General features: G+C 49.5%; 1 protein-coding gene across 1 annotated transcript in view; it reads left to right on the forward strand.

Annotated features, from left to right (window-relative positions):
- ELL (elongation factor for RNA polymerase II) overlaps nucleotides 1-18,565 on the forward strand; it is a 47,399-nt gene extending 28,834 nt beyond the window's left edge. Inside the window, exons 5-12 of the mRNA XM_057417478.1 lie at nucleotides 1,629-1,882; nucleotides 4,667-4,791; nucleotides 7,657-7,753; nucleotides 10,890-11,385; nucleotides 13,990-14,056; nucleotides 15,981-16,152; nucleotides 17,000-17,044; nucleotides 17,929-18,565. Of these exons, the coding sequence (XP_057273461.1) occupies nucleotides 1,629-1,882; nucleotides 4,667-4,791; nucleotides 7,657-7,753; nucleotides 10,890-11,385; nucleotides 13,990-14,056; nucleotides 15,981-16,152; nucleotides 17,000-17,044; nucleotides 17,929-18,033 (1,361 nt within the window). The 3' untranslated portion in view covers nucleotides 18,034-18,565. The remainder of the gene's footprint in view (nucleotides 1-1,628; nucleotides 1,883-4,666; nucleotides 4,792-7,656; nucleotides 7,754-10,889; nucleotides 11,386-13,989; nucleotides 14,057-15,980; nucleotides 16,153-16,999; nucleotides 17,045-17,928) is intronic.
- Nucleotides 18,566-19,397: the final 832 nt, after the last annotated feature.

Raw genomic sequence — 19,397 nt, forward strand, 5'->3', positions numbered from 1 at the left:
CTTGGAGATAGCAGAACAGTGTAGATGGGAACTAACACGGGTGAATATATATATGTATGTGTGTGTGTGTAAACAGGTGGCTGATATGCCTGCAGGGGATGTGTGTGCTCATATACACACTAAATGTGTGTGTTGCATCTGTTTATATGCACATGCATAAATAGGTTAAGATTTCACGTTCTGGCTTAACTGAGTTTTCTCTTTTCCTCTCATTGCACATTTTGGCTCTCTCCTTGAGTGGAAATGTCCCAGTGTGTTTTTGCTGTTCAGGACCTGGCCAGAGCAAAGCTGATGAATCTTGGCCCAGTTCTGGCAGTGAAGTCCACTTGATCTCTGAATTCAGGGATGTTTAACGTGGGAACTGTTGTTGTTCTCCCTCTGTGTTAGCTCAGTCCCGCCGCCGGTGGGTCGTGCTCACTTGCATCAGTGCGGTGCGTAACAGGGAGCAGGAAATGGGACTCAGTTGTGCAATCTGCAGTTCAGTAAAACAAACACTGCACACAATCACCAGTATCTTCAGATGACTCAGTTGAAAAGTGCTTCCTAGCAGTGGAGAGCTGCCGTGCTCCTAAACCTCCCAAATTCCAGCTGTAAATGCTGGGTGTTTGTCCCAGTGAAGGTCACTTGCTTGATCCAGAAGGGGTTATTGATGGCGTGTCCCTGGTTTAGACCTTGGAACCTACACATTTTCTTCATTAATCTGCTTGTTGCGCCTTTGGTAGCAGGAACCTGGCTTTGAGACCTGTTTCTGTGTTCAAAATAGTAAACCCCTTTGGTTTGTGTTTTCCCAAGTGATGTGGGACTTGGGCGAAGGGCTTTAGTTTAAGCTGATTTTCAATAGGAATGGGGGAAAATGAATCCTTGCAGGATGCTGGCAGAAACCAAGAACCACATTTGGGAGAGAGTTGAGGAAGCTGCCTCTGAGGGCTCGAGATGAACTCTTGAGACATCTTTGTGTTCTCACGTGTATGTGAATGTATCAGAGGGCAAAGCAGTTGTTACTACACTGTAGAAGGGGTTATTCTATTAGACCAGACAGCGCACTAATGAATAGGCTAACGCTGAATGTATCAGTGTTAGACCCCATTCATGGGGCTGTGTTTGGCAGGGGGAAGGGAGGTGGACCCAGCCCCATAAAGTTCCTATTGTTCTAAAAGCAGAAACATCTGCTGGAGTGGCGTTTGTGCTGAGCTCAGCAGCAGGGAGCCCGCTCCATCACCAGCTCTGCTCTTTCCACTCCAGATTTCCACTCGTCTACATAATAATGCAGAATTTTCTTCTCATTGGGAGGGAAAAAATGGTTAGATTAAGCATGGGGATACTTGCATTTGGGATAAATGAAAAGCTGGCAAACAAAGAGAGCTTTATATAAGCTTGTGGCCAATAATACTCAGGTTTGCAGAGCTTGGTGCTGCTGTTTACTTGTTACAAGCTTGTCGTGAACCGTGAAGCTCAGGGGATGCTTGTTGCGGCAGCGTATCGGAGCGGATGGAGTGTGCTGGTTGTGTTTGTCCTTGGTTGTCATCTTCTGGCACTGCAGGTGGTGTAATGAGCTCCCTATACGTGTTGACAGACCACTGGCCTTTGCAAGGTGACTGCTGCACTTCACTATTCTCATCTCATTTTAGGCAAAAAGGTTCAGGTGCGTAAACCTGCACCAGGAGCTTCCGATGCTGTTCCCTCCAGGAAGCGCCCAACGCCAGTCAACCTTGCCAGTGCAATAAAGAGAGGCAATAGCGCCATTTCTCAGAGACCCTTCAAAGATAGGGTTGTGCACTTACTGGCACTAAAGCCTTATAAGAAACCTGAACTTATTCTCAGATTGCAGAAGGATGGACTTTCTCAGCAGGACAAGGATTTGCTGGACAACCTTCTGCAACAGGTTTGTACTCTGATGAAGGCAACCCTTTAGGTAGAGGGAAACGTCTTCTCAGAACAGTGGTACCTTCTGTGTCAGCCTGACCATGACCTGCCTGTCTCAGAGCTGCAGGCAGGTGTTCCTCTGCAGGCTGTGACCAGCAGAAGCTCACATGAATTGTGTGTACAGTACTTGTGTGTACACCTTGGTTTAGGTGTCTGCAACTAAGCTGTATGATGTCAGTGCACCAGATCAGTTGCTTAAGAGGAGCGCTTGGGGTTGGTCATGGTGAGAATGGCCTAACAGAGGGTCTGCAGGCTGTTTGGGTTGTTAGAACCTATAAATATATGTCTTTTGATTAACATGGACATAAAGGAACAAGTTTTGTCTCAATCACGTAATGTTTCCTCTGGGAAGGAAAAACCACATCCCTCTCCACAAAACTTTACGTGTTCTTTGGATTGTTCAGGCCTTTCCTGCTTAGAAGTGCAACTGGTTAGGTGTGAAGATCATGCAGCTTCTTGCAAAGCATATTATTTGTATGTCAAGTGTGAAAGCTGTCTCCAAGCTGAATCAGTTCTTTACACTTTGAGTCATGTTGAAGGTGCCATTTTAGGAATTGCAGTAAATACCTTTAATGCTCTTGCAGTGCAAAACACATCGTGGGGATTTATTTCAGTGCTGCAGCTGCCCTCTTCTGTGCTGGATGGTTTTCACCTCCTTTCCTTTCTGAAAGGAAAGCAGTTTGCCCAAGGGCACGGGGCAGCTCACGTTGAGAATGGAGTTCTGGCTGGCACAACTTGCACCTTCCCCTGTTGTTCACCCAGCAGCGCTGGCATTCTCCTGAGCACCCTTTTGAATGCTATAAATAGCTTTGGGACTGGAACTGCTGTTTCTGGTAATGACCCTTCAGTGATGCTCTGGCACATGGCAACGAGCTCGGCAGCGCCCGCAGTCCAGCCTGTTGGGCTCAATGCTGATCTGGCTGTAAATGTGGTGCTTGTAAACTTAATCTCCTTTCAGTGCTACCAGGGCTCCCATCCACCAGCAGGCACAGATAAGCTAAAAATTACAGGCTGCATTAAAGCTGCATGTCTAAATACGTCGAGGTGTGGGTTTCGTTGTGCTCCTGCATCTCTCAGAGGACTCTGTGTTCCTGCTGGCCTTTTTGCCTCATTTTGCAAGGTTTCTATTTTTGGGAAGCCTGGGGTGGAGCTTGCACAGTCCCACAGCAGCAAAACAAGGAGGTAGCAGCCCTCAGCCTCTGTGCAGGGAGAATGTGAGGAGTTTCCAGCTCCGGGCCTTGCCGAGCAGCAGCAGGAACCAGAGAGATTCCCAGAGAGCTTTTGCAAAAGATCCCTGCTTTGCTGCTGTCCCTTGGGCATGTTTGGGATCTCTAAAACACAGCTCCAGTGCTGCTTGGATTTTGGCTCGGGGTTTTGGAAGGGTGACAGAACTGAAAGGAAAAACAAAGTGTTTGTCATGTAAACTGATAAGTGCTTTCTATTTTTCGCTTATCAGGAGGGCTTTGCTGTGTGAGTTCTGCCGTTCGTGGAGTTTGAATATTGGGTCATAGCCTCCCTAAAGCAAAAGCAGAATTAACAGCCTCTTTGGTTAATTTAAGGCTTTTCACTCCTTCCCTTGCTTTTCTCAGTCTTCCTGCTGCATGGATAGTAGAGCATAGATAGCACAACCACCTCCTGGATGGAGCGAGTGAAGGAGAGCACTGATCCTTCCCCATCTGCACAGCACCTTCCAGTTTCAAGTTGTCAAACGGGGCGGCTGAAGCAGGGAGCTTGGAATGCAGGTTTCCCAGTTGATAGCCCAGCTCCCGGCACAGCATTTGGCACCTCCCTACCCCTTTAGAAACACCACTGTAAGGCTGTGCCCTGCACCTGCAGTGCTCACTGAGACTGTGGAAGCTTCACTGGGGCTTTTGCTTTGTGCTAATGCTGTATTTATCAGCCATGTAGCAAGAAGCTGAATTCTCAGTCAAGCTGTGGAAAGACTGATCCAAGTGGGATAACTCTTAACAAGTAGTTTCCATTCTAATACCATTCTGCTGCTTCCAGCGGTGTTTCCAGTCCATGCAGGCACCACGCAGGGCTTTGTAGGGAAATGACAAGTGATAGAACTGGAGAAAGTGTCGGGAAGCTGCCGATGCAGAGTGGGATTTAGGTGCAGTGTAAAACCCTGCCTTCTAAACTGGTAATCCCAGGTTTTGCTCTTGCCCTGCAGTACCTTGGCAAGGTTCTTTTCTGTGGAACCCAGCAGCTGATCCCAGTGCACTGAACCGCACGGTGGGATCTGCAGGCTCCCGGGGCACTGTTTCGACAAGGCATTGGCTTCAGTGCTGCTTGAGAAAGTCCCTTTCTGGCCCCGTTTGGCTGCTTGCTCAGGAGAGATTATCTCTGGCAATTGTTAACTAAGCTGTTGCCGCAAGAGTTCCTGCATCAGCTAATGGACCGCTGCAGCCGGGTTATCGGCAGGGCTAAGAAGTGAACTGCCTGTTCCCAGGAGGGGTTGTTTGTTTCCAGGTATTTCCATAAACTGCTGTTGGACTGTTCCAGACTATCCAAGCTGAATAATCTGTGGAGGGTAGGACTTGCTTCCCAGTAAACGAGGGCAATGCCCAGGCACAGTTTGATAAAGTCATCTAAATAATGAGCAAATGCAGTATCAAACCTCTCCTTGTTCTCTGCCACTGTGAGCTGCTGCAGCGTTGCGACACCCTTGGTCTCTTTTGTTAGAACAAGTGAGAAAATGAAACCCTAACAGGCTTCATTTTTCACCTTCCTTTTGTTTCAGGTGGCAAATTTGAGTGCCAAGGACAGCACTTTCACACTGAAAGACTGTGTATACAAGGAAGTGCAGAAGGACTGGCCTGGCTACTCTGAAGGAGATCAGCAGTTGCTGAAGAGGATACTTGTTCGGTAATTATTCCATCTTCTCTCTAATGGCATCTGGAGCTTGAAAGTTCTGGGCCAGGTCAGTTGCTATAATTGGGGTGACTGAAGTCAGAGCGATGGTAAGTTGAGCGTTTGACTTGGTTTAACATCAGGTAAATCTCTCTGTCGTGGAGGTAGCTGTAGAAGTTGACTAACCTCAACTCTCAGAGTGGATGCACTCTTCAGCTCGACCTAGGTTGCCTTTCAGTCATGATACTAAAAACTAGGGGGAAAACACGGATGGGGAGCAAAAGAGATCACAGTTCAAGTTAGCGGTGCCTTGAAATCCTGGGGATAAATGAATTAAGGCAAATGTGTCCAGCTCAGCTCTCCACTGAAGCTCTCCATTCCTTTTTCCATATCTTCTTGTACATGGCTTCCTGTGCAGACTGCCACGGGTGCTAAGGCAAGGAGAGAGACGTTGCAGCCACATCCCCCATCCTCAGCTGCTGTTTACCAGGGGATGCTCGTGTCCCCCTTGAGCCATTTGCTTTGGAGACTTTGCTGCTTCATTCCCGTTGTGTTACTGGGATGTTGGTTTGCTGCCTGTTTCTTGTGCTGCACGTGCTGTGAGAGTCACAGTCAGCAGGCAGGAGTCAACACACTTGGTTGAAGCAAGGGATGCATGAGGAAGCAAGAGGTGGCTCTATAGAGACAACATCCCTAAACACATACTGGGTGTCCTGCTGCCCATACAGCCTAACCCTCTCTGTCCAAGGGATGCCTGTTCTCATGTTCCTTCCTGAAAGCAGCCTTTACCAGAGTGAGTTGATAGATTTGTCTGTTAAGTGACGATTTTTTTCCTCTACAGATATTTTTCCTTAAGGGAAGCCTGCAAGCTTGGAAGCTTTTGGCTGGCAGGCAGCAGGGAAAGACAGCAGATCTCCCAGCTTTCTAAAGGAGAGCGCTGCTCTGAGTGGTTCCGTTTCCCTCTCTGGGTTTGTAGTGTGTTTGTACTGACTTGGTACAGGTTTTATCATGCAGATAGAGACTTGACTTGGTTTTGAGACTCATTTGATTGTGCTTTTGGTGAAGCTGAAGTAGAGCATGCTCTGTTTGAACAGCTTCCATGATCTGAAAGCACAATTGTCTTGGAGATGAGACTTTGTTAAACCAACAGAAACTCGCACTTAAAGCGCTTTATTGTGCTGAAGAGAAATCAGACTCATTTCATGGCCTGGATGTTGAATTAGAATGAAAAGGAAGCATCTAAGTGCCATGCAGTCCTTATGGCTTCCACCAAAGTGAATTTCTCCCTGTCAAAAGCAATGTTTACTGCTTCTTTTCTAGAATTGTGGCATTCAGTTATGCACACGTCTAAAAATAGCCCTTGGAAAGGATGTATTCAACTGTGCAAACAAAGCCCCGCTCAGGCAGTGCAGGTAATGAGGCTCCAGAATGGAAAAAACATGTAGGGCTGAAGACAGGATCAAAAACACGCAGAGGAAAGGGCACAAGCCCCAGACACAGCCTTTACGTAGCTGGCGGAGGCGGCCGCGGTTGCCTGGATCCAGCCAATTGTTAGATGGCCTCTTGGTTTTCAGGTCCACTTGCTGCTTGCTGGTTCAACGGCTGCAGCAGTCAGCACATCTGCCAACGTTAAACCCGTATCTCACGGTGTTCCTGGTAAACTGGCTCAGTTTCTGCTGGTGCTCTCTGCTCTCCAGCCTCTCAGTGTCGTTGTGAAGCAGTTCTGGGCTGTTACAGAGCTGCTGGATTGAAAGGAATGGTCTCGATTCGCTTCTCTTTAAATCCCCCATCATTAACGCGCTGGGAGATGTGACAAGGTTGCTCAGTCTGGTCAAACGACATCCCCAAAGCCACTTTCACTGTGGTGTTCATGGGATGTCACTGCTTCCCTTCCTGTTTTCGCAGTCTCCAAGGCCTTCCCTTGAGTTGATCCCTGGCTGTTCAGATGGTTCCAGATGAAATGAAACCAAGCGACCGAAGGCAGAGCAGTGGTGAAACTGCTGCAATACAGCCAAAGGCTCGAGCTCAAGGAAATATAGTCAGGTCTGGGGCTGCATGGTCACAGTGACTCTCATTGTACCTTTTTTGCTACAAGAGGTTTCTGTTGTTTGGTCAGTATTGCAAATGCAGCCCAGAGTAGCACTGTTTTGCACGGTGCAACTTAAGAGTGTTATTATGAAGCCCTAAATGTAAATCCCAGTGGACCAATAATACCATAACAGGTCCTGTTAGAATCCTGCCCCTCCTGGAGCCAGAGGGGCTTGCTTCTATAAGAGGGCTCCTGTTCCTGTCAAGTGCTGGTTTAATGGTGCTAATGAGTGGAAGAACTTACTTCTCAACACCTGAACAGGACTTTTGGTCCCTTTCCACTGTGCTTGCTTTCTTCATGGCCTTGTGAAGTCAGGTTTAACTGGGGTTAGTGCCTGGTTTCAGTAATCTCTCTATGGACTGTTTTGCTAAGGTTGTAATTCATTTGTTCTGATACACTCCATCACCAGCTCAAGAGCAAAGAGGTAAAACTGTCAGAAAGCCAAGTTCCATTCTTCGGTAAGGAATCCCCTTGTATGTCCAATAACTCAATCTGACTCTTCCCTGCCTGCCACAACACAGCCCAAGGTGTTGCCTCCATCACAGAAAGCCAAGAGGGAGACAAGCAATTCCATGTGGTGTTGATGGATATTTTTCTGTAGTGGTTCCTCCTTCCTAGATTTTGTCAGAGATCGAAGCTGTGAGTGCCTGAACGAGCTGTGTTCATGGCATCTTCAAGCAGTCAGGATCTGGGCCCACAAAAAGGCTCTTTGCTCTGGAGGAAGACTCCAAACACCATCTGTTGGCTTTGTCAGGCAGGGGATGTGAAGAGCCTGGACTTGTGTTTTTCAGGAAACTCTGTCAGCCCCAGAACAGTAGCGGTTTTCAAGGAGAAGCACCTTCCCTGAGCCCACCCAAGGACAACGTGAACTCCAGCTCTCCTCCTCAGGTGGGTCATCCCTCTGCAAGGGTTGCTGGGGCTGCTTAGCACAAAGCAAGCAACCAGCCCCATCTGCTCTCGATGGGGCTGGCTGCTGGCCTTAGGTCCAGGCTGAGCTGCACCCTGTAATCACCTGCTGCTGAGGGCGCTTGGGTCAAGAGGTGGTTGGGGTTCAGTTCTGGTTTGTTAAGTTAGAGTCTTAATTCTGGGTTTCCTCAGCATCTGTTCCTCCTCTGGATGTGGTTCAGCCTATGGGGAGGATCTCTCACAGGGTGTCCCAGCTTTAGTTTTAAGGGCTGAGTTTTTGTCACAGCGCCTACCTCCCTCCTGGAGTTTCCTGGGAGAAGGAGCTTGTGTTTTCCTCATTACTAATAACTGACTGGAGCGAAGCAGTAATAAGCAGCTCCCAAACACGGCTGAGTTATTAAAAACCTTGACCTTTTGCAACCTAATTGCTGTGGCAGATCAGGGGCACGTTGCTCTGCTCCTTGACTTGTGCAGATGCCAGTGCACGGAGCTGGGAAAAGTGCCTTTTGAGGGTTTCTCCAGGATGATGAACTGCAAAGGAGCTGCGTTTGCTTGGGTGTGAAGCAGGGCCTGGCCCCACTCTTCTTGCTGTCTCTTAGCACAGGCATTGCTTGCTAGCATTGTGAAATGCCAGGTTCCCTTCTCTGCTGTGGGTCAGCCCAGACAAGTTGAGTATTTATCCTCCTGCTGCCAATGGAATGTGTAATGCCTGCTTGTCTGGACAGACGCGCTGAGGATTAGTGGCAAAGAATATTAGCAGGTAAAGAAATTATGTGCTTTCTGGCTGCGAGAGGGAGGCAGCTCTCTATTGAGAGCAAGAACTGTGCAACTTGTTTGCCAGGTAGCTAATTCCAGATCTTCTCCTGCTCTGCTGTGGGCCATGTTCGCTGTGGATAAAGAAGGGTCCCCTTCATTGGAGTTAGCTTGGAAAGCTGCAGTGCTGGGAAGAGGCTGGTCTGGGGTTTCTCTTAACCTGATTCTGACAGAAAGAGGTTGGAAAAAGCCTCTTGCTTCTGGCTGGCCCTGGTTTGAAAGGCATAGAGGTCTGTAGGGGGTGTCTGTGGTCTCCTGAGATGACCCCGTTGTGCCTTTGGGTGGTTGCTTGGTTTGGATCTAGCAGAGGCCAGTGAAACAGGGCCCATGGAAGACAAGTGTTTCCAGCAGTGCTTTTAACATGGCTCGTGTCCGGCAGCAAACCACAGACAGCTTCTTATTGTAAGCATTCACATCACAGAGCTATGATACTCCATAGCTGTAGTTCCTGTTTAGGGAAGGGGGTGTCTGCTGGTGGCTGCAGTCCTGGCAGAGGATTGGGATTTGGTAGTCTGGAATGTGAAATATTTTGGGGGAGTTCAGCTATGGGAGGAAAGCAAAGCAGAGGTTGGGCTGCAAGTTGTGAGGGAGAGAGCAGGTATCAATGCATCTTCCACCTCGTAGCCAAAGAGGTGAGGTTGGTGAAGCTGGTGTTTGCTGGATTCAGAGACAGGAGAGTAGGAGATGGCAGCTCTTAGAGCTGCAGTCCAGGGGATGGCCCCTCCTTTGGGAGATGGACACTGTTGTGCTGGGGAGGCAGCTGGGGATGTTGCAGAGCCGGTTGGACGCGCTGTCCCTGCCCCTTGAGCCCTGTGGCAGTGTAAGCAGCTCCTCTGTGTAATCACTGTGACGGGTGGGAAGGATTCTTGCTGCCGAGCGTGCCCTGAGACCCCGGGGAGCAAAGAGCAATAGGAATGGGGGGAAAGGAGCGGGTTGGTGGCTCCCTGTGAGAGCAGCCGTGTTCCAGCTGGTTGCCCTTCCCTGCGAGGGTGCCGAGGCGCTGGCACAGGGCGCCCGGAGAAGCTGTGGCTGCCCCATCCCTGGCAGTGTTCAAGGCCAGGTTGGACACAGGGGCTTGGAGCAAGCTGCTCCAGTGGAAGGGGTCCCTGCCCGTGGCAGGGGTTGGAGCTGGAGGAGCTTAAGGTCCCTTCCAACCCAAACCATTCCATGTTCCAGCTGCACTTCTGTGACAGAACAAACTTTCCATTTGCAACCCCATCACAGTCCTGCCTGAGACACCAAGAAAACAATACAAGAGCCAAAAGAAATAACCAAGCTATCGCTTGTTTTCCTCTGGGCACTAAATAAGCTCTGCTCAGAGTTCCTGCAGCCCCGTGCTGCCCAGCAGGCACCCACCACTGCACTGATGCCTCTCCAAGGTAATTTTTGGCTGGCTCCGGCTGGCCTGAGCCCAGTATCTGTAGCTCTGGCTCTGCATCGAGCTCTTCCTGCTGATGGATGGATGGGTTCTGCCACAGCACAGCTTCCCCAGGCCAAGCCGCAGTCTGTAAGCAAAGGTATTGGCACATGGAGCTTCTCCAAGCCCTGCCTGCGAGTGCCCAGGTGGGGCAGATGGGGACAGTTGGGATCTGCTGCTCTCTCTATTTCTGCTTTAAAAAGGGGGTACTTTGGGTCACCTTGGCTTCTGAAAGTGCTGATGTCCTTTTTTTGCCTTAAACTCTGAGAACTTGCCAGTTGACACGCTTCCCTCTTCCGCGCAGTGCCTCTTCCTTGAGAAGAGGAAGAAGTGCTGTTCCTGGGTAAAACTGAGCACAGAGCTGGTAAGAGCAGTTGGGAATAAAATGAACTTGTGAATCCCTCCCTGCTCCAGAGGTCTGAGCGCATCCTTCCTTCGCAGGGACTTGGAGAGGCTTTGAGTGTCGTGCCATGAGCAGAAGGATGAGTGCAGGACAGGGGTTTACTTCTGAATTGCTGGATTTGAAATCGGAGGCTGGGAGAACAGGCTGGCTTGCACGGCCTCTGTATGACTGGTGCAGGAGATCAGTAATTGCTGGTGTGATTGGGGTGGTCTATAAGCTCTTTCACCAAGCCACGGGCTCCAGAGCAGCTTTTCAGAAAGGGGCTTGGGATGCATCAGCTTCTGGAGGACCTGGTGGTGCTGGAGCCCGTGTGCAGGCCCAGGCTCCGAGCTGGGACACTCACTGGCAGCATTCCTGATGGCACAGCTCTTTCTCTGCGGATACTCCTTGGTTCTCTGGTTGTGCACTACCACCTAGTGGTAACAGCCCCCAGAGCCTGGCCTCAGGACCTCAGAATGACTTCCTCTTCCCTTTTCCTTCCCCAGAAACGATCCCAGCCTCTGGAGTTCATCGACCCCCTGGCCAACAAAAAGCCCAGGATCTCGCATTTAGCTCACAGGACTCAACCCACGTTCAACGGGAAGCTGAGCTCCTCCAACGGGAAGGACGCGCCTGCCCCTGCGCTGCCGCCGGCGCTCCCGGAGGCCGTGAGCTCCAGCTCCAGCCTCCCGGTGTTGGAGCTGCCCAGGCCTCACGATCCCCTTTCGGATGTCAGCAATGACCTGGCTCACAACGGCAGAGACTGTGAGAACCCGGAGCCGGCTGACAGACTGACTCACCCCCTGCCAACAGACTGTGCCCAGACCAGCAAACACAACTGCAGCTCGTACGTAAAAACCAAGAAGAAATCCAAAAAGCACAAAGATAAGGAGAAGGAGAGGAAGGAGAAGAAAACCGAAGAGAAATGCAAAGAGGAGAAGCAGAACTGTGAAGTAATTAAAAACGCTGACTTAGGTAGTGTTCCCCAGGAGCAGGTCACAGGTACGTGCACTCCCAGGGATGCTCCTGCACTCCCTGTGCCGAGATAAGGGTGGGATCAGCTCTGTGTGATTTGTGCTCGGGATCTATTTGAGGAATTAGGCTGTGTGTCCACTGGCAGAGAGCGTGTGAGTGAAGCACCATCACTGCCCCTACCTGCAGCCCAACAGACGTGCTTCCTCTCAAAAGGGGCTATCAGGTTTTTCCTGTCTAACCTTTCGTGCTGTTTGGAGCTGCCTCAGAGCGTGTCGTGTTTCTCCTTGTTAAATTAAAAGCTGTATGAATATCTGGGATGAAAGGCAGGCATCGGGATGTGTTGGTCGGAGCAGCAGCCCTGCCTGGTTCCTTACGGCTTGCCTTTGGTGCTGTGATGACTCTTGTATTGATTTTAAGCTTGGTGATGAAACGTGAGTCACAAAAGCTTTGAATGTTGGATATAGCAGAAGTGACAGCTGAGTCCTGGGATAGACGTTGTTAAAGCAGGACACAACCAGCTCTTCCAGCCTGAAAGAGCTTCCTTGCTGTAGCCCATTATTACTCTGATCTCTCCCTTTGAGGACTACCACAACAGTGAATCTCTTGCCCACTGAGATGCAATGAAAATGTTTTCTCCCAAACCAGCCTATCTCTAAGTCAGTTCTGCAAAGTCTCAGAGCAGAGAATACACATAGGCCAATGCAGTCCATCACCTTGCCTGCTGCTTTCGTGTTTCCTGCTGTTTCACTGGGCTTTGATAGACTCCCAGAGCAGTTCCCTGCAGTCCCCATCTGATGCTAAATGTCTTTTTGTATCCATCTCGTTTCCCTTTCTCCCGTTACTGCTTTCGAAGTTCCTCTTCATGCTTGGTGCATGGAAATGGGCCCATTTTGGCTCACAAAGGCAAGTAACTTGACATTGAAACTGATTTGTTGAATTCCTGGGAAGGGAGAGAGCTTCATGGACATTGGGGTTAGTGTCTTCTTTTCCATGTACCTCGTGCCTGGAACGGTGGTGAAGATACACCCACACCTTCTCCCTGTAGATGGGTGTCTTTGTCAGTGTCCCTTTGTACCACAATACCCTGAATCCTTTGGGAAGTTGCTGACCCTTTCCCACCTTTTCTGCTTGACAGCCCTTTGTTCGTGGGGTTTGTTCCTGCTGCACCCTGATGGATGGGAGGTAACAAATCCGAGCTGGATTTGGGAGCAAGCATAAACAGGATGTGGTCAGTGAGTGGCTGCTTGGGCCTCGCACAGCCAGCTCACGTCTCAGCTGGGATCTCTTCCTTCTGCGCCTTACTTCATGCCGATAACGTGGGCCTAACCCTGCTCCTTTGCTCTGCAGCCAAGGGCTGATGCCTTCTCCAGGCCCCCCTGGTCCAGGGGCTGCAGGGAAGCGGAGTCTCCCCAGGGAGGTTTGTTCAGGAGGCTCTGGAGGGACCTTCAGGCTCCTGTCGGCAGTCAGTAGGTGGCACTCACAGGCAAAATAAACCCTTTAAACCTCCTGGTTCTCCCTTCTCCTCCACGATCTTCCTTGCCCGCGTTCCGGCTCTTCCTTGCCCGCGTTCTGGCTCTTCTTCCCCATGTCTGCATCTTTCACGCTGGTGGTCAGGTAGGGACCAAAGCAGGGTTGGCTGCAGTAGGAATTTGAGGCTGGGGCGTTCAGAATGACACTGGGTTTTCTGCCATTCTTCCATTCTCCTCAGGAAAGCTTTTCCATGGAAATTCAGGGGGAAAACAGCTTTCAGAAAGCTAGAATCAGGCTGTTGCTTTTACTTGCCTGGCTTCATTCCTTGGGTGCTTTGTGCTCCCTACAGTTCCTCTGGGTAATGACTGTACAGTGGCAGTGTAGGTGAGTGCAGGGGTGGGTGAGGCGTGGGGCTCACACCTCCCTTTCCTGTGCATCTCTGGGGCGATGGAGCAGTCAAGGCTCTGCTTACTCTAAGTAACAGACTTGGAAAGAAGAAACACCCTTCTGCCAAGCGCTTGAGTTCAGTCCTTTGCAGCCTTCTCCACTTGCCTCTTATTTTACCGCCTGCTCATGGATTTTCTGCTTAGGACTTGAAGTCTAATACACAGTCGGTGAGAAATAGCCCTTTTCAAGCCTGTATTCAACTGCTTTCTTCCTCCAGGCTAATAATCCAGCGTCTGGATTGTGTTGAGGGATGGGGCTGGGTTTAGGCTCACATTCAGAATCCTGTTCTTCCTGAGGTCTTTGGTCCATTCACTTAAGCTTTGCTTGATTCATGTTTCTTCAGCTTCAGAGAGCAGAGAGTGCTTGGATTTGCCTACAGGGCAGGTGAGGAAAAAGCTGTCTGCCTTAGGAACCTCTCTGTTGTACCCTATGGAAGTCTGGAGCATTACGAGTAGGAGTCTGAACCTGTAGATTAGTCACAGGGATCTACATAGTGTGAAATCAGGAGAGAAGTCCCTGCACCTTGCTCAGCTCTCTTCTGCTCATAAACCTGTGGTGGGGTCACTTCTCCCACCCTGCACACAAGGTTTAGGAGCTTGGCTTGTACTAAACTGTGTATTGCAGCTGAGGTTCTGAATGGGAAGTTGAATTGTGCAGAGCTTTGAAGTGTAATGCTGTCTATAAACAAGTTTTCCTTCTTTTCCATCCCCCCAGGTTTAAATGGAACATGCAATAATTCTAGTGTACCAACATCAACTTCAGAAATGCCAGATTATTTATTGTAAGTATATTTATCAGTCATACCATCACTTTGGGACCATGGTTCAAGCTAAAAATCACAATACTGGGGATGTGTGTTCATTATTTCTTGATAGAACTTTCAGGTTCTATCAAGAGAAACTATTTATGAGGTTACTCATTTAAAGAAAATGAGTAACTGCACCTTAGTAGTGCCTTAGACTACATTTGATCTCAGGTCTGTTCTTTACCTCCTCGTGGAGCTCAGGGTTATCTTCCCATAAACTGGTTGTTGAAGTACTTCCAGAAACATCCCGTGCCTTGAAGGGGTTTGGAAGGATTAAACATCTCCATGTTCCAGGTGGGAACTCTGGGAGGAAATGATCTGCTTTTGTGTTACGGAAGGCAGAGCGAGACAAGATTTTGAGAGGTTGGCTCGTTCCTCCCCTGTTCAGAGCCAAGATCATCTCCATGAAGCAGTGAAATGCTCTTCTCTGCGAGGTTACAATCTGTGGGTTGGGATGGGAGTTATTTCACCTCTTGACTTCTTAAACAGATCCCCTTGAGGTTAATTAAACAATACGCTCATCTGCTGGAGCTCAGAAACCTGCATAAACCCAACCCTGTTAAGGCAAAGCTCCGGTAGCGAGGAGATGAACCTGTGGCTGATACTCCCTTGGGCACCTCAGCCTGGGGTTTTAATGCCATCACTCAGGGAAGAGATGGAGGAGAAGGAGGTAGAGGAGGCCTCCATCCCCTCTGCTCTGCAGGCACAGTCACTGGAGCTGACTGGAGGAGAGATGGGGTTCCTGGGTGGTTGCACAACTGTTGGCTGGTCAAACAGCCACTTGGAGGGGACATTTCCAATGCCATTCAGATGGTTGCAGGCGCCTGTTGGTATTTTCTTGCAACATGTGCAGATCCCTCCCTTAGAGGGATATTACAGCTCCTCAGTCCACCTCCAAAGGAATAGCGTGAGGTTTATGGCCTCCTGTAGGGTCTGTTGTCTCACCTTTTGGTACCATCTGGCTAGTTTGAGGGTGAGCTTCTTAAATTCTAAGAGCCATTGCTGCTGTCTTCATCATGGAGGCATGTGTGTTCATGTGCTTCCATGGAGTGCCGCGGTCAGCTCTGGGGCCCCCAGCACAAGAAGGACGGAGAGGGAGATGGAGCCAGGCCGAGAGAGCTGGGCTTGTTCAGCCTAAATCCCAGCTTGATACCAGGTTGGCTTATAGGTGTTCATGCACTGAGCTGGCAGTGCTGCAGGCAGTGAGGTGGCACATTAGAGTCATCACATAGAAAAAGCTGAGTTTTACCATCAGAGAGGAGCGGCTGCTGGGCCTTCTGCAGCATTCCAGGTTTAATGGCTTTTTGTTGGGCTGAAGAACTTTCAAAGGGCCTCAGAGGCACATCTGTTAAACAAGAGCTCTTGTGTTCACGTTGGGTATCTTCAGAAGGTAGAGGACATACAGTCAGTCTATTCAGCGTGGCTGCTTGTCGTGTGCTTGCCACGTAATCTTCCTGTGAGCATTTTGCAATGATAGCTGAATGCTTTTTGTGTTCCTTTAAAGACTCTTAACACTGGAAGCATCGTATTCCTGCTGTTCCAATGGTTGGCACAGATGCAGAACTCCATGTTCTGCAGGACAGCGGGAGTTAGAAAAGCTGTAGCAGTGCTATCTGAGTGTCCTCCTACACCCTCAGCTGCTCCCAGGTTTTGCTGTACCTGCATATTCCATGCTTATCTGGTATAGATAGGAGATTTTGGGAGCAAACACTGTCTTGTTCTGCACAGAAGTTAAGGCAGTAATGCTGATGGTTACCTTCTCACTTCTGTAATGCAAGTTGCAGAGGTTGTATTTTGTTTTCCAATGCAGTCACCTGCTGGACTGCACCTGGGCTGGGCATTGCAGTGTTCACACTGTGCGAGCAGCTTTCCTAAGCCAACTCCCTTATTCTCCCTGCAGAAAATACGCAGCCATTTCCTCCTCGGAGCAGCGTCAGAGTTACAAGAACGACTTCAATGCAGAGTACAGTGAGTACAGAGACTTGCACGCCCGGATAGAGAGGATAACGCGGCGCTTTACGCAGCTGGATGCCAAGCTGAAGCAGCTCCTGCAGGGCACTGAGGAATACAAGGTAGAAACAGCACTGAAAAGCCACTTCTACAAGTGGCAATGCTGCCACTCGGTGCAGTCACTGTGGACGTGGGGCTCTTGGGGCTGGGTTGGTGGCTGCAGAACGTGCAGGCAGCTTGACAGCTCTGAGGACTGTTCTTAAAACAGCTCTGTGTTCTTTCGGTTTCGGGCTGGAGCACACATCATGGTACTTGTTGACAAGGAAAGGCCTCAGTGAGACAATTGGTGTCTTTAGCCAAAAGCTGCTGGAAGCTATTAGTGTATCCCAGCCAGAAAACTCATACTTGCACATATGGTAGCATATCGGGGCTGGAAGGGGAGTTAGCACGGGGTCATCTGTTGCTCTGGAATCTTTGATCTTAATAATGGAGCATTATTTGACTTGTCAGGCTGATTTTGAAAGAGCTTTAGCTATTCATTATCTTGAGAAAGTTAAGTCTCACTGAGTATAATAAACAGATTTTTACAGAGCACCTATTGTGCTAAACCCCTTTTCCTCCCTCCAACATCCTTCCCCTCTCCGAGAAGTTCAGTGACTCCTCACTGAGTTTTCTTTCTATCTTGGGGAAAAAGGAGTCTGGAGTTTTGGAGGCAATGGCAGTTATCCTGCGGTCCAGGTGCCTGTTACAGGTAATTCCCATGGCTGGGGAATGGGGCCTCATCCTTCCAGTACTTGTGGTGTCAGCACCAGTATAGTCATGGAGTCATCGAGGTGTCGGATCTCATGGGAGGGAGTAGATTTGGGTCGTTACTTAGAGGAAACGTGGACATTGAGCCATCAGGGAATGGCACCAGTTGCAGTAGGGTGCAGGACTCTGGAATCTAATCAGCTCTCTTTTCCTTTTTAGACCATCCATGATCAAATTTTACAGGAATACCGGAAAATTAAAAAGGTAAGGAAAAACAGCCACAAAAAGCAGGCTTTTTGGGTGGTGCCTCTGGTGTGACTGAAAGAGATGGGCACTTGCCAAGTGCAAATCCCAGTTCTGAAGCCATTCTAGCAGATCTTTGTTCAGCTTGAGCCTGTCCCAAAAGTGGTCTTTTCCTGGATCAGAAAGGGTCTGGGGGGGAGCTGGGACTGCTCTGGGATCCTGGGAAGCATTCAGCCTTGTTAGTGGCGTGCCAGCACAAGAATGAATGTGTTAAATTAGTGCCTTTATCCCATCAAGTGAAAGAACAGCCTGTATTTCAGAATGCACAGGCTGGGTGATAACAGCATTCACCAGGGTCTTCCAAGTCTTGGGGTCTGCTGCTATGTGGGGAATGAGCTGAGGAATCACTTGGGTGCATAGCCCCCAGTGGGGCATGGTGCATGCAGAATACTTCCTATCTCTGTATCTAAAGCATCCATACACCAGGGGTGGTTTGTTTTCTTTTCAATCTATGGATACAGAACCCTGTTCTCCCGAGGGATTTAGGAGCTTTTGGAAGAGATTCCCTGTGTGTTGCAAGCCCATCTTTGTTGTAAAGCTCCCAGGCTTGCACAGCTTGGGCAAGTGATGCCTTGATGCCTCCTGGAAGCTGAAGTGTGCCCAGGTCAGGCTGAGGCCTTTGAGGAGGCTCCTGGAGATGGGTACTCATGAGAAGGGATTTTGTTCTTTGCCTTGTTTGGCCAGAGTGGGTTCATTTTAAGTAGGCATCTACTCCTCCAGCTAGAAAAGCTTCAGTCCGTGGTCAGCCATTGATGCTCTGAGGTGTGGTGGCCTCGGGTCAGCATGGGTGTCACTGAGTTGGGAAGAACTGCCTCCCATCACCACGTTTTCGTTTCTCTTTACAGACTAACCCAAATTACAGCCAAGAGAAGAACCGCTGCGAATACCTCCACAACAAACTGGCTCATATTAAGAAACTGATAGCAGAGTATGACCAGCAGCAGTTCTAGCTGGCGCTGATCTGGACTGGGGAGGGCAAAATAAAAGACACCCGGATGTTCCGTTCCCTTTTGTACAACTAGATTCCTTTCAGAGCGTTAATTCCTCCTGGTTGAAGAAGTTGGGGATGACTTGCGATGATGCTGAAGCTGCCCTGGCCACGTCGGAGCTGGGTTGCAAACCCAGTGCCTGGCATGGGCCTGTTGGGTTTTAGCCTCTCTGAATGTTGGAATGTAACAAATGGCAAACCAGAAAACACATAAAAAAAACCCTCTGCTTATTTGAAGCCAGCGTTTGACACTTAAGGGAAAACTGACCTAAAGTGACCGAAGCTCCCAAAGGTTAAGAATCAGTAGTTTTCATGGATTAAAGTTTGGCATGAAGTGTAATTTTACCCAGGTCCACTGGGTTACAGTAAATTGTCCTTCAGATGGTGAGGAACTGGAATGCTGCTAGGTGACCTCCTGCTCTGGCACCTGCGACTGTTCATATGCAAGCTGTCTGCTCCACATGGCACCGTGTTAAATACACCAAGTACCCAGAGCTCTCGTTGTTTGTTCCTGCTTTTGTCATCTCTGGTGTGTTGCTCTCTTGAGGTGGTTGTGTCAGGAGGAGGGGATCAGCCCCCAGGCTCCTGCCCCATGGCCTCGTGCAGGGTGAATCCCTGCTGTGTAAATCACAGCCCCTCTTTCCTGTTCTCCACTTGTGTGTCTGGAAGCAGCGGGTGGAAGTGTCTTGCTGTGGCCTCCCCAGCATGCGTGGGCCAGTGCCTGCATTAACCTCCCCGTCCCAGGGCTGGGAAGATCGAGACCTGTCTTTGACTTTTGTAACTTTCTACCAAGGCAGCCAATTTTCTTAATTGCTGATGAGACTTTGGTCTATTTTTGTATGGAAAAAAAAAGGACAAAACAAGCATCTTTTTCTAAATCTGTGCCTCCCTTTCCCTTTCAGGCCGAGTGTTTCAGACCCTTTTCCTCTCTTCCAACCGCAGTATTACTGAAGCTTATCGGATAGTGTCCCAGAGGAGTTGCCACCTGTACTGACCCATCAGAGCGGAGGAGGTGGGAGGGGGACACACACACACACACGATGCTTTCTCCTTCTGGTTTTTGTGTCTTTCCAAAGAAGCAGCAGCAGAAACTCGCTCTGAGAGCAGACACCAGAGCCATGAGAGCAGTAAGGTAGCACTTTCCCATGCGGGTCACTTCCACTCTCGTGCTCTATCAGCCAGCTTCTGCTGCAGTCTTTCTTCTTGATTTTTGTGGTTTTGTTTCTGGACTTGAAGGGAACATTTTGAAGAGTATAGCCAGGGTGTGAGAAACACTCCAAAAAGCACAAAGGTGGCCTTTAACTCTGCTGTTTCTTTCTCTCCCCT

Source organism: Pezoporus wallicus, unplaced genomic scaffold (genome assembly GCF_028554395.1).
Source record: "Pezoporus wallicus isolate ANWC-B61680 ecotype Strahan unplaced genomic scaffold, APGP_CSIRO_Pwel_v1 contig_13865, whole genome shotgun sequence".
NCBI classification, from domain to species: domain Eukaryota; kingdom Metazoa; phylum Chordata; class Aves; order Psittaciformes; family Psittacidae; genus Pezoporus; species Pezoporus wallicus.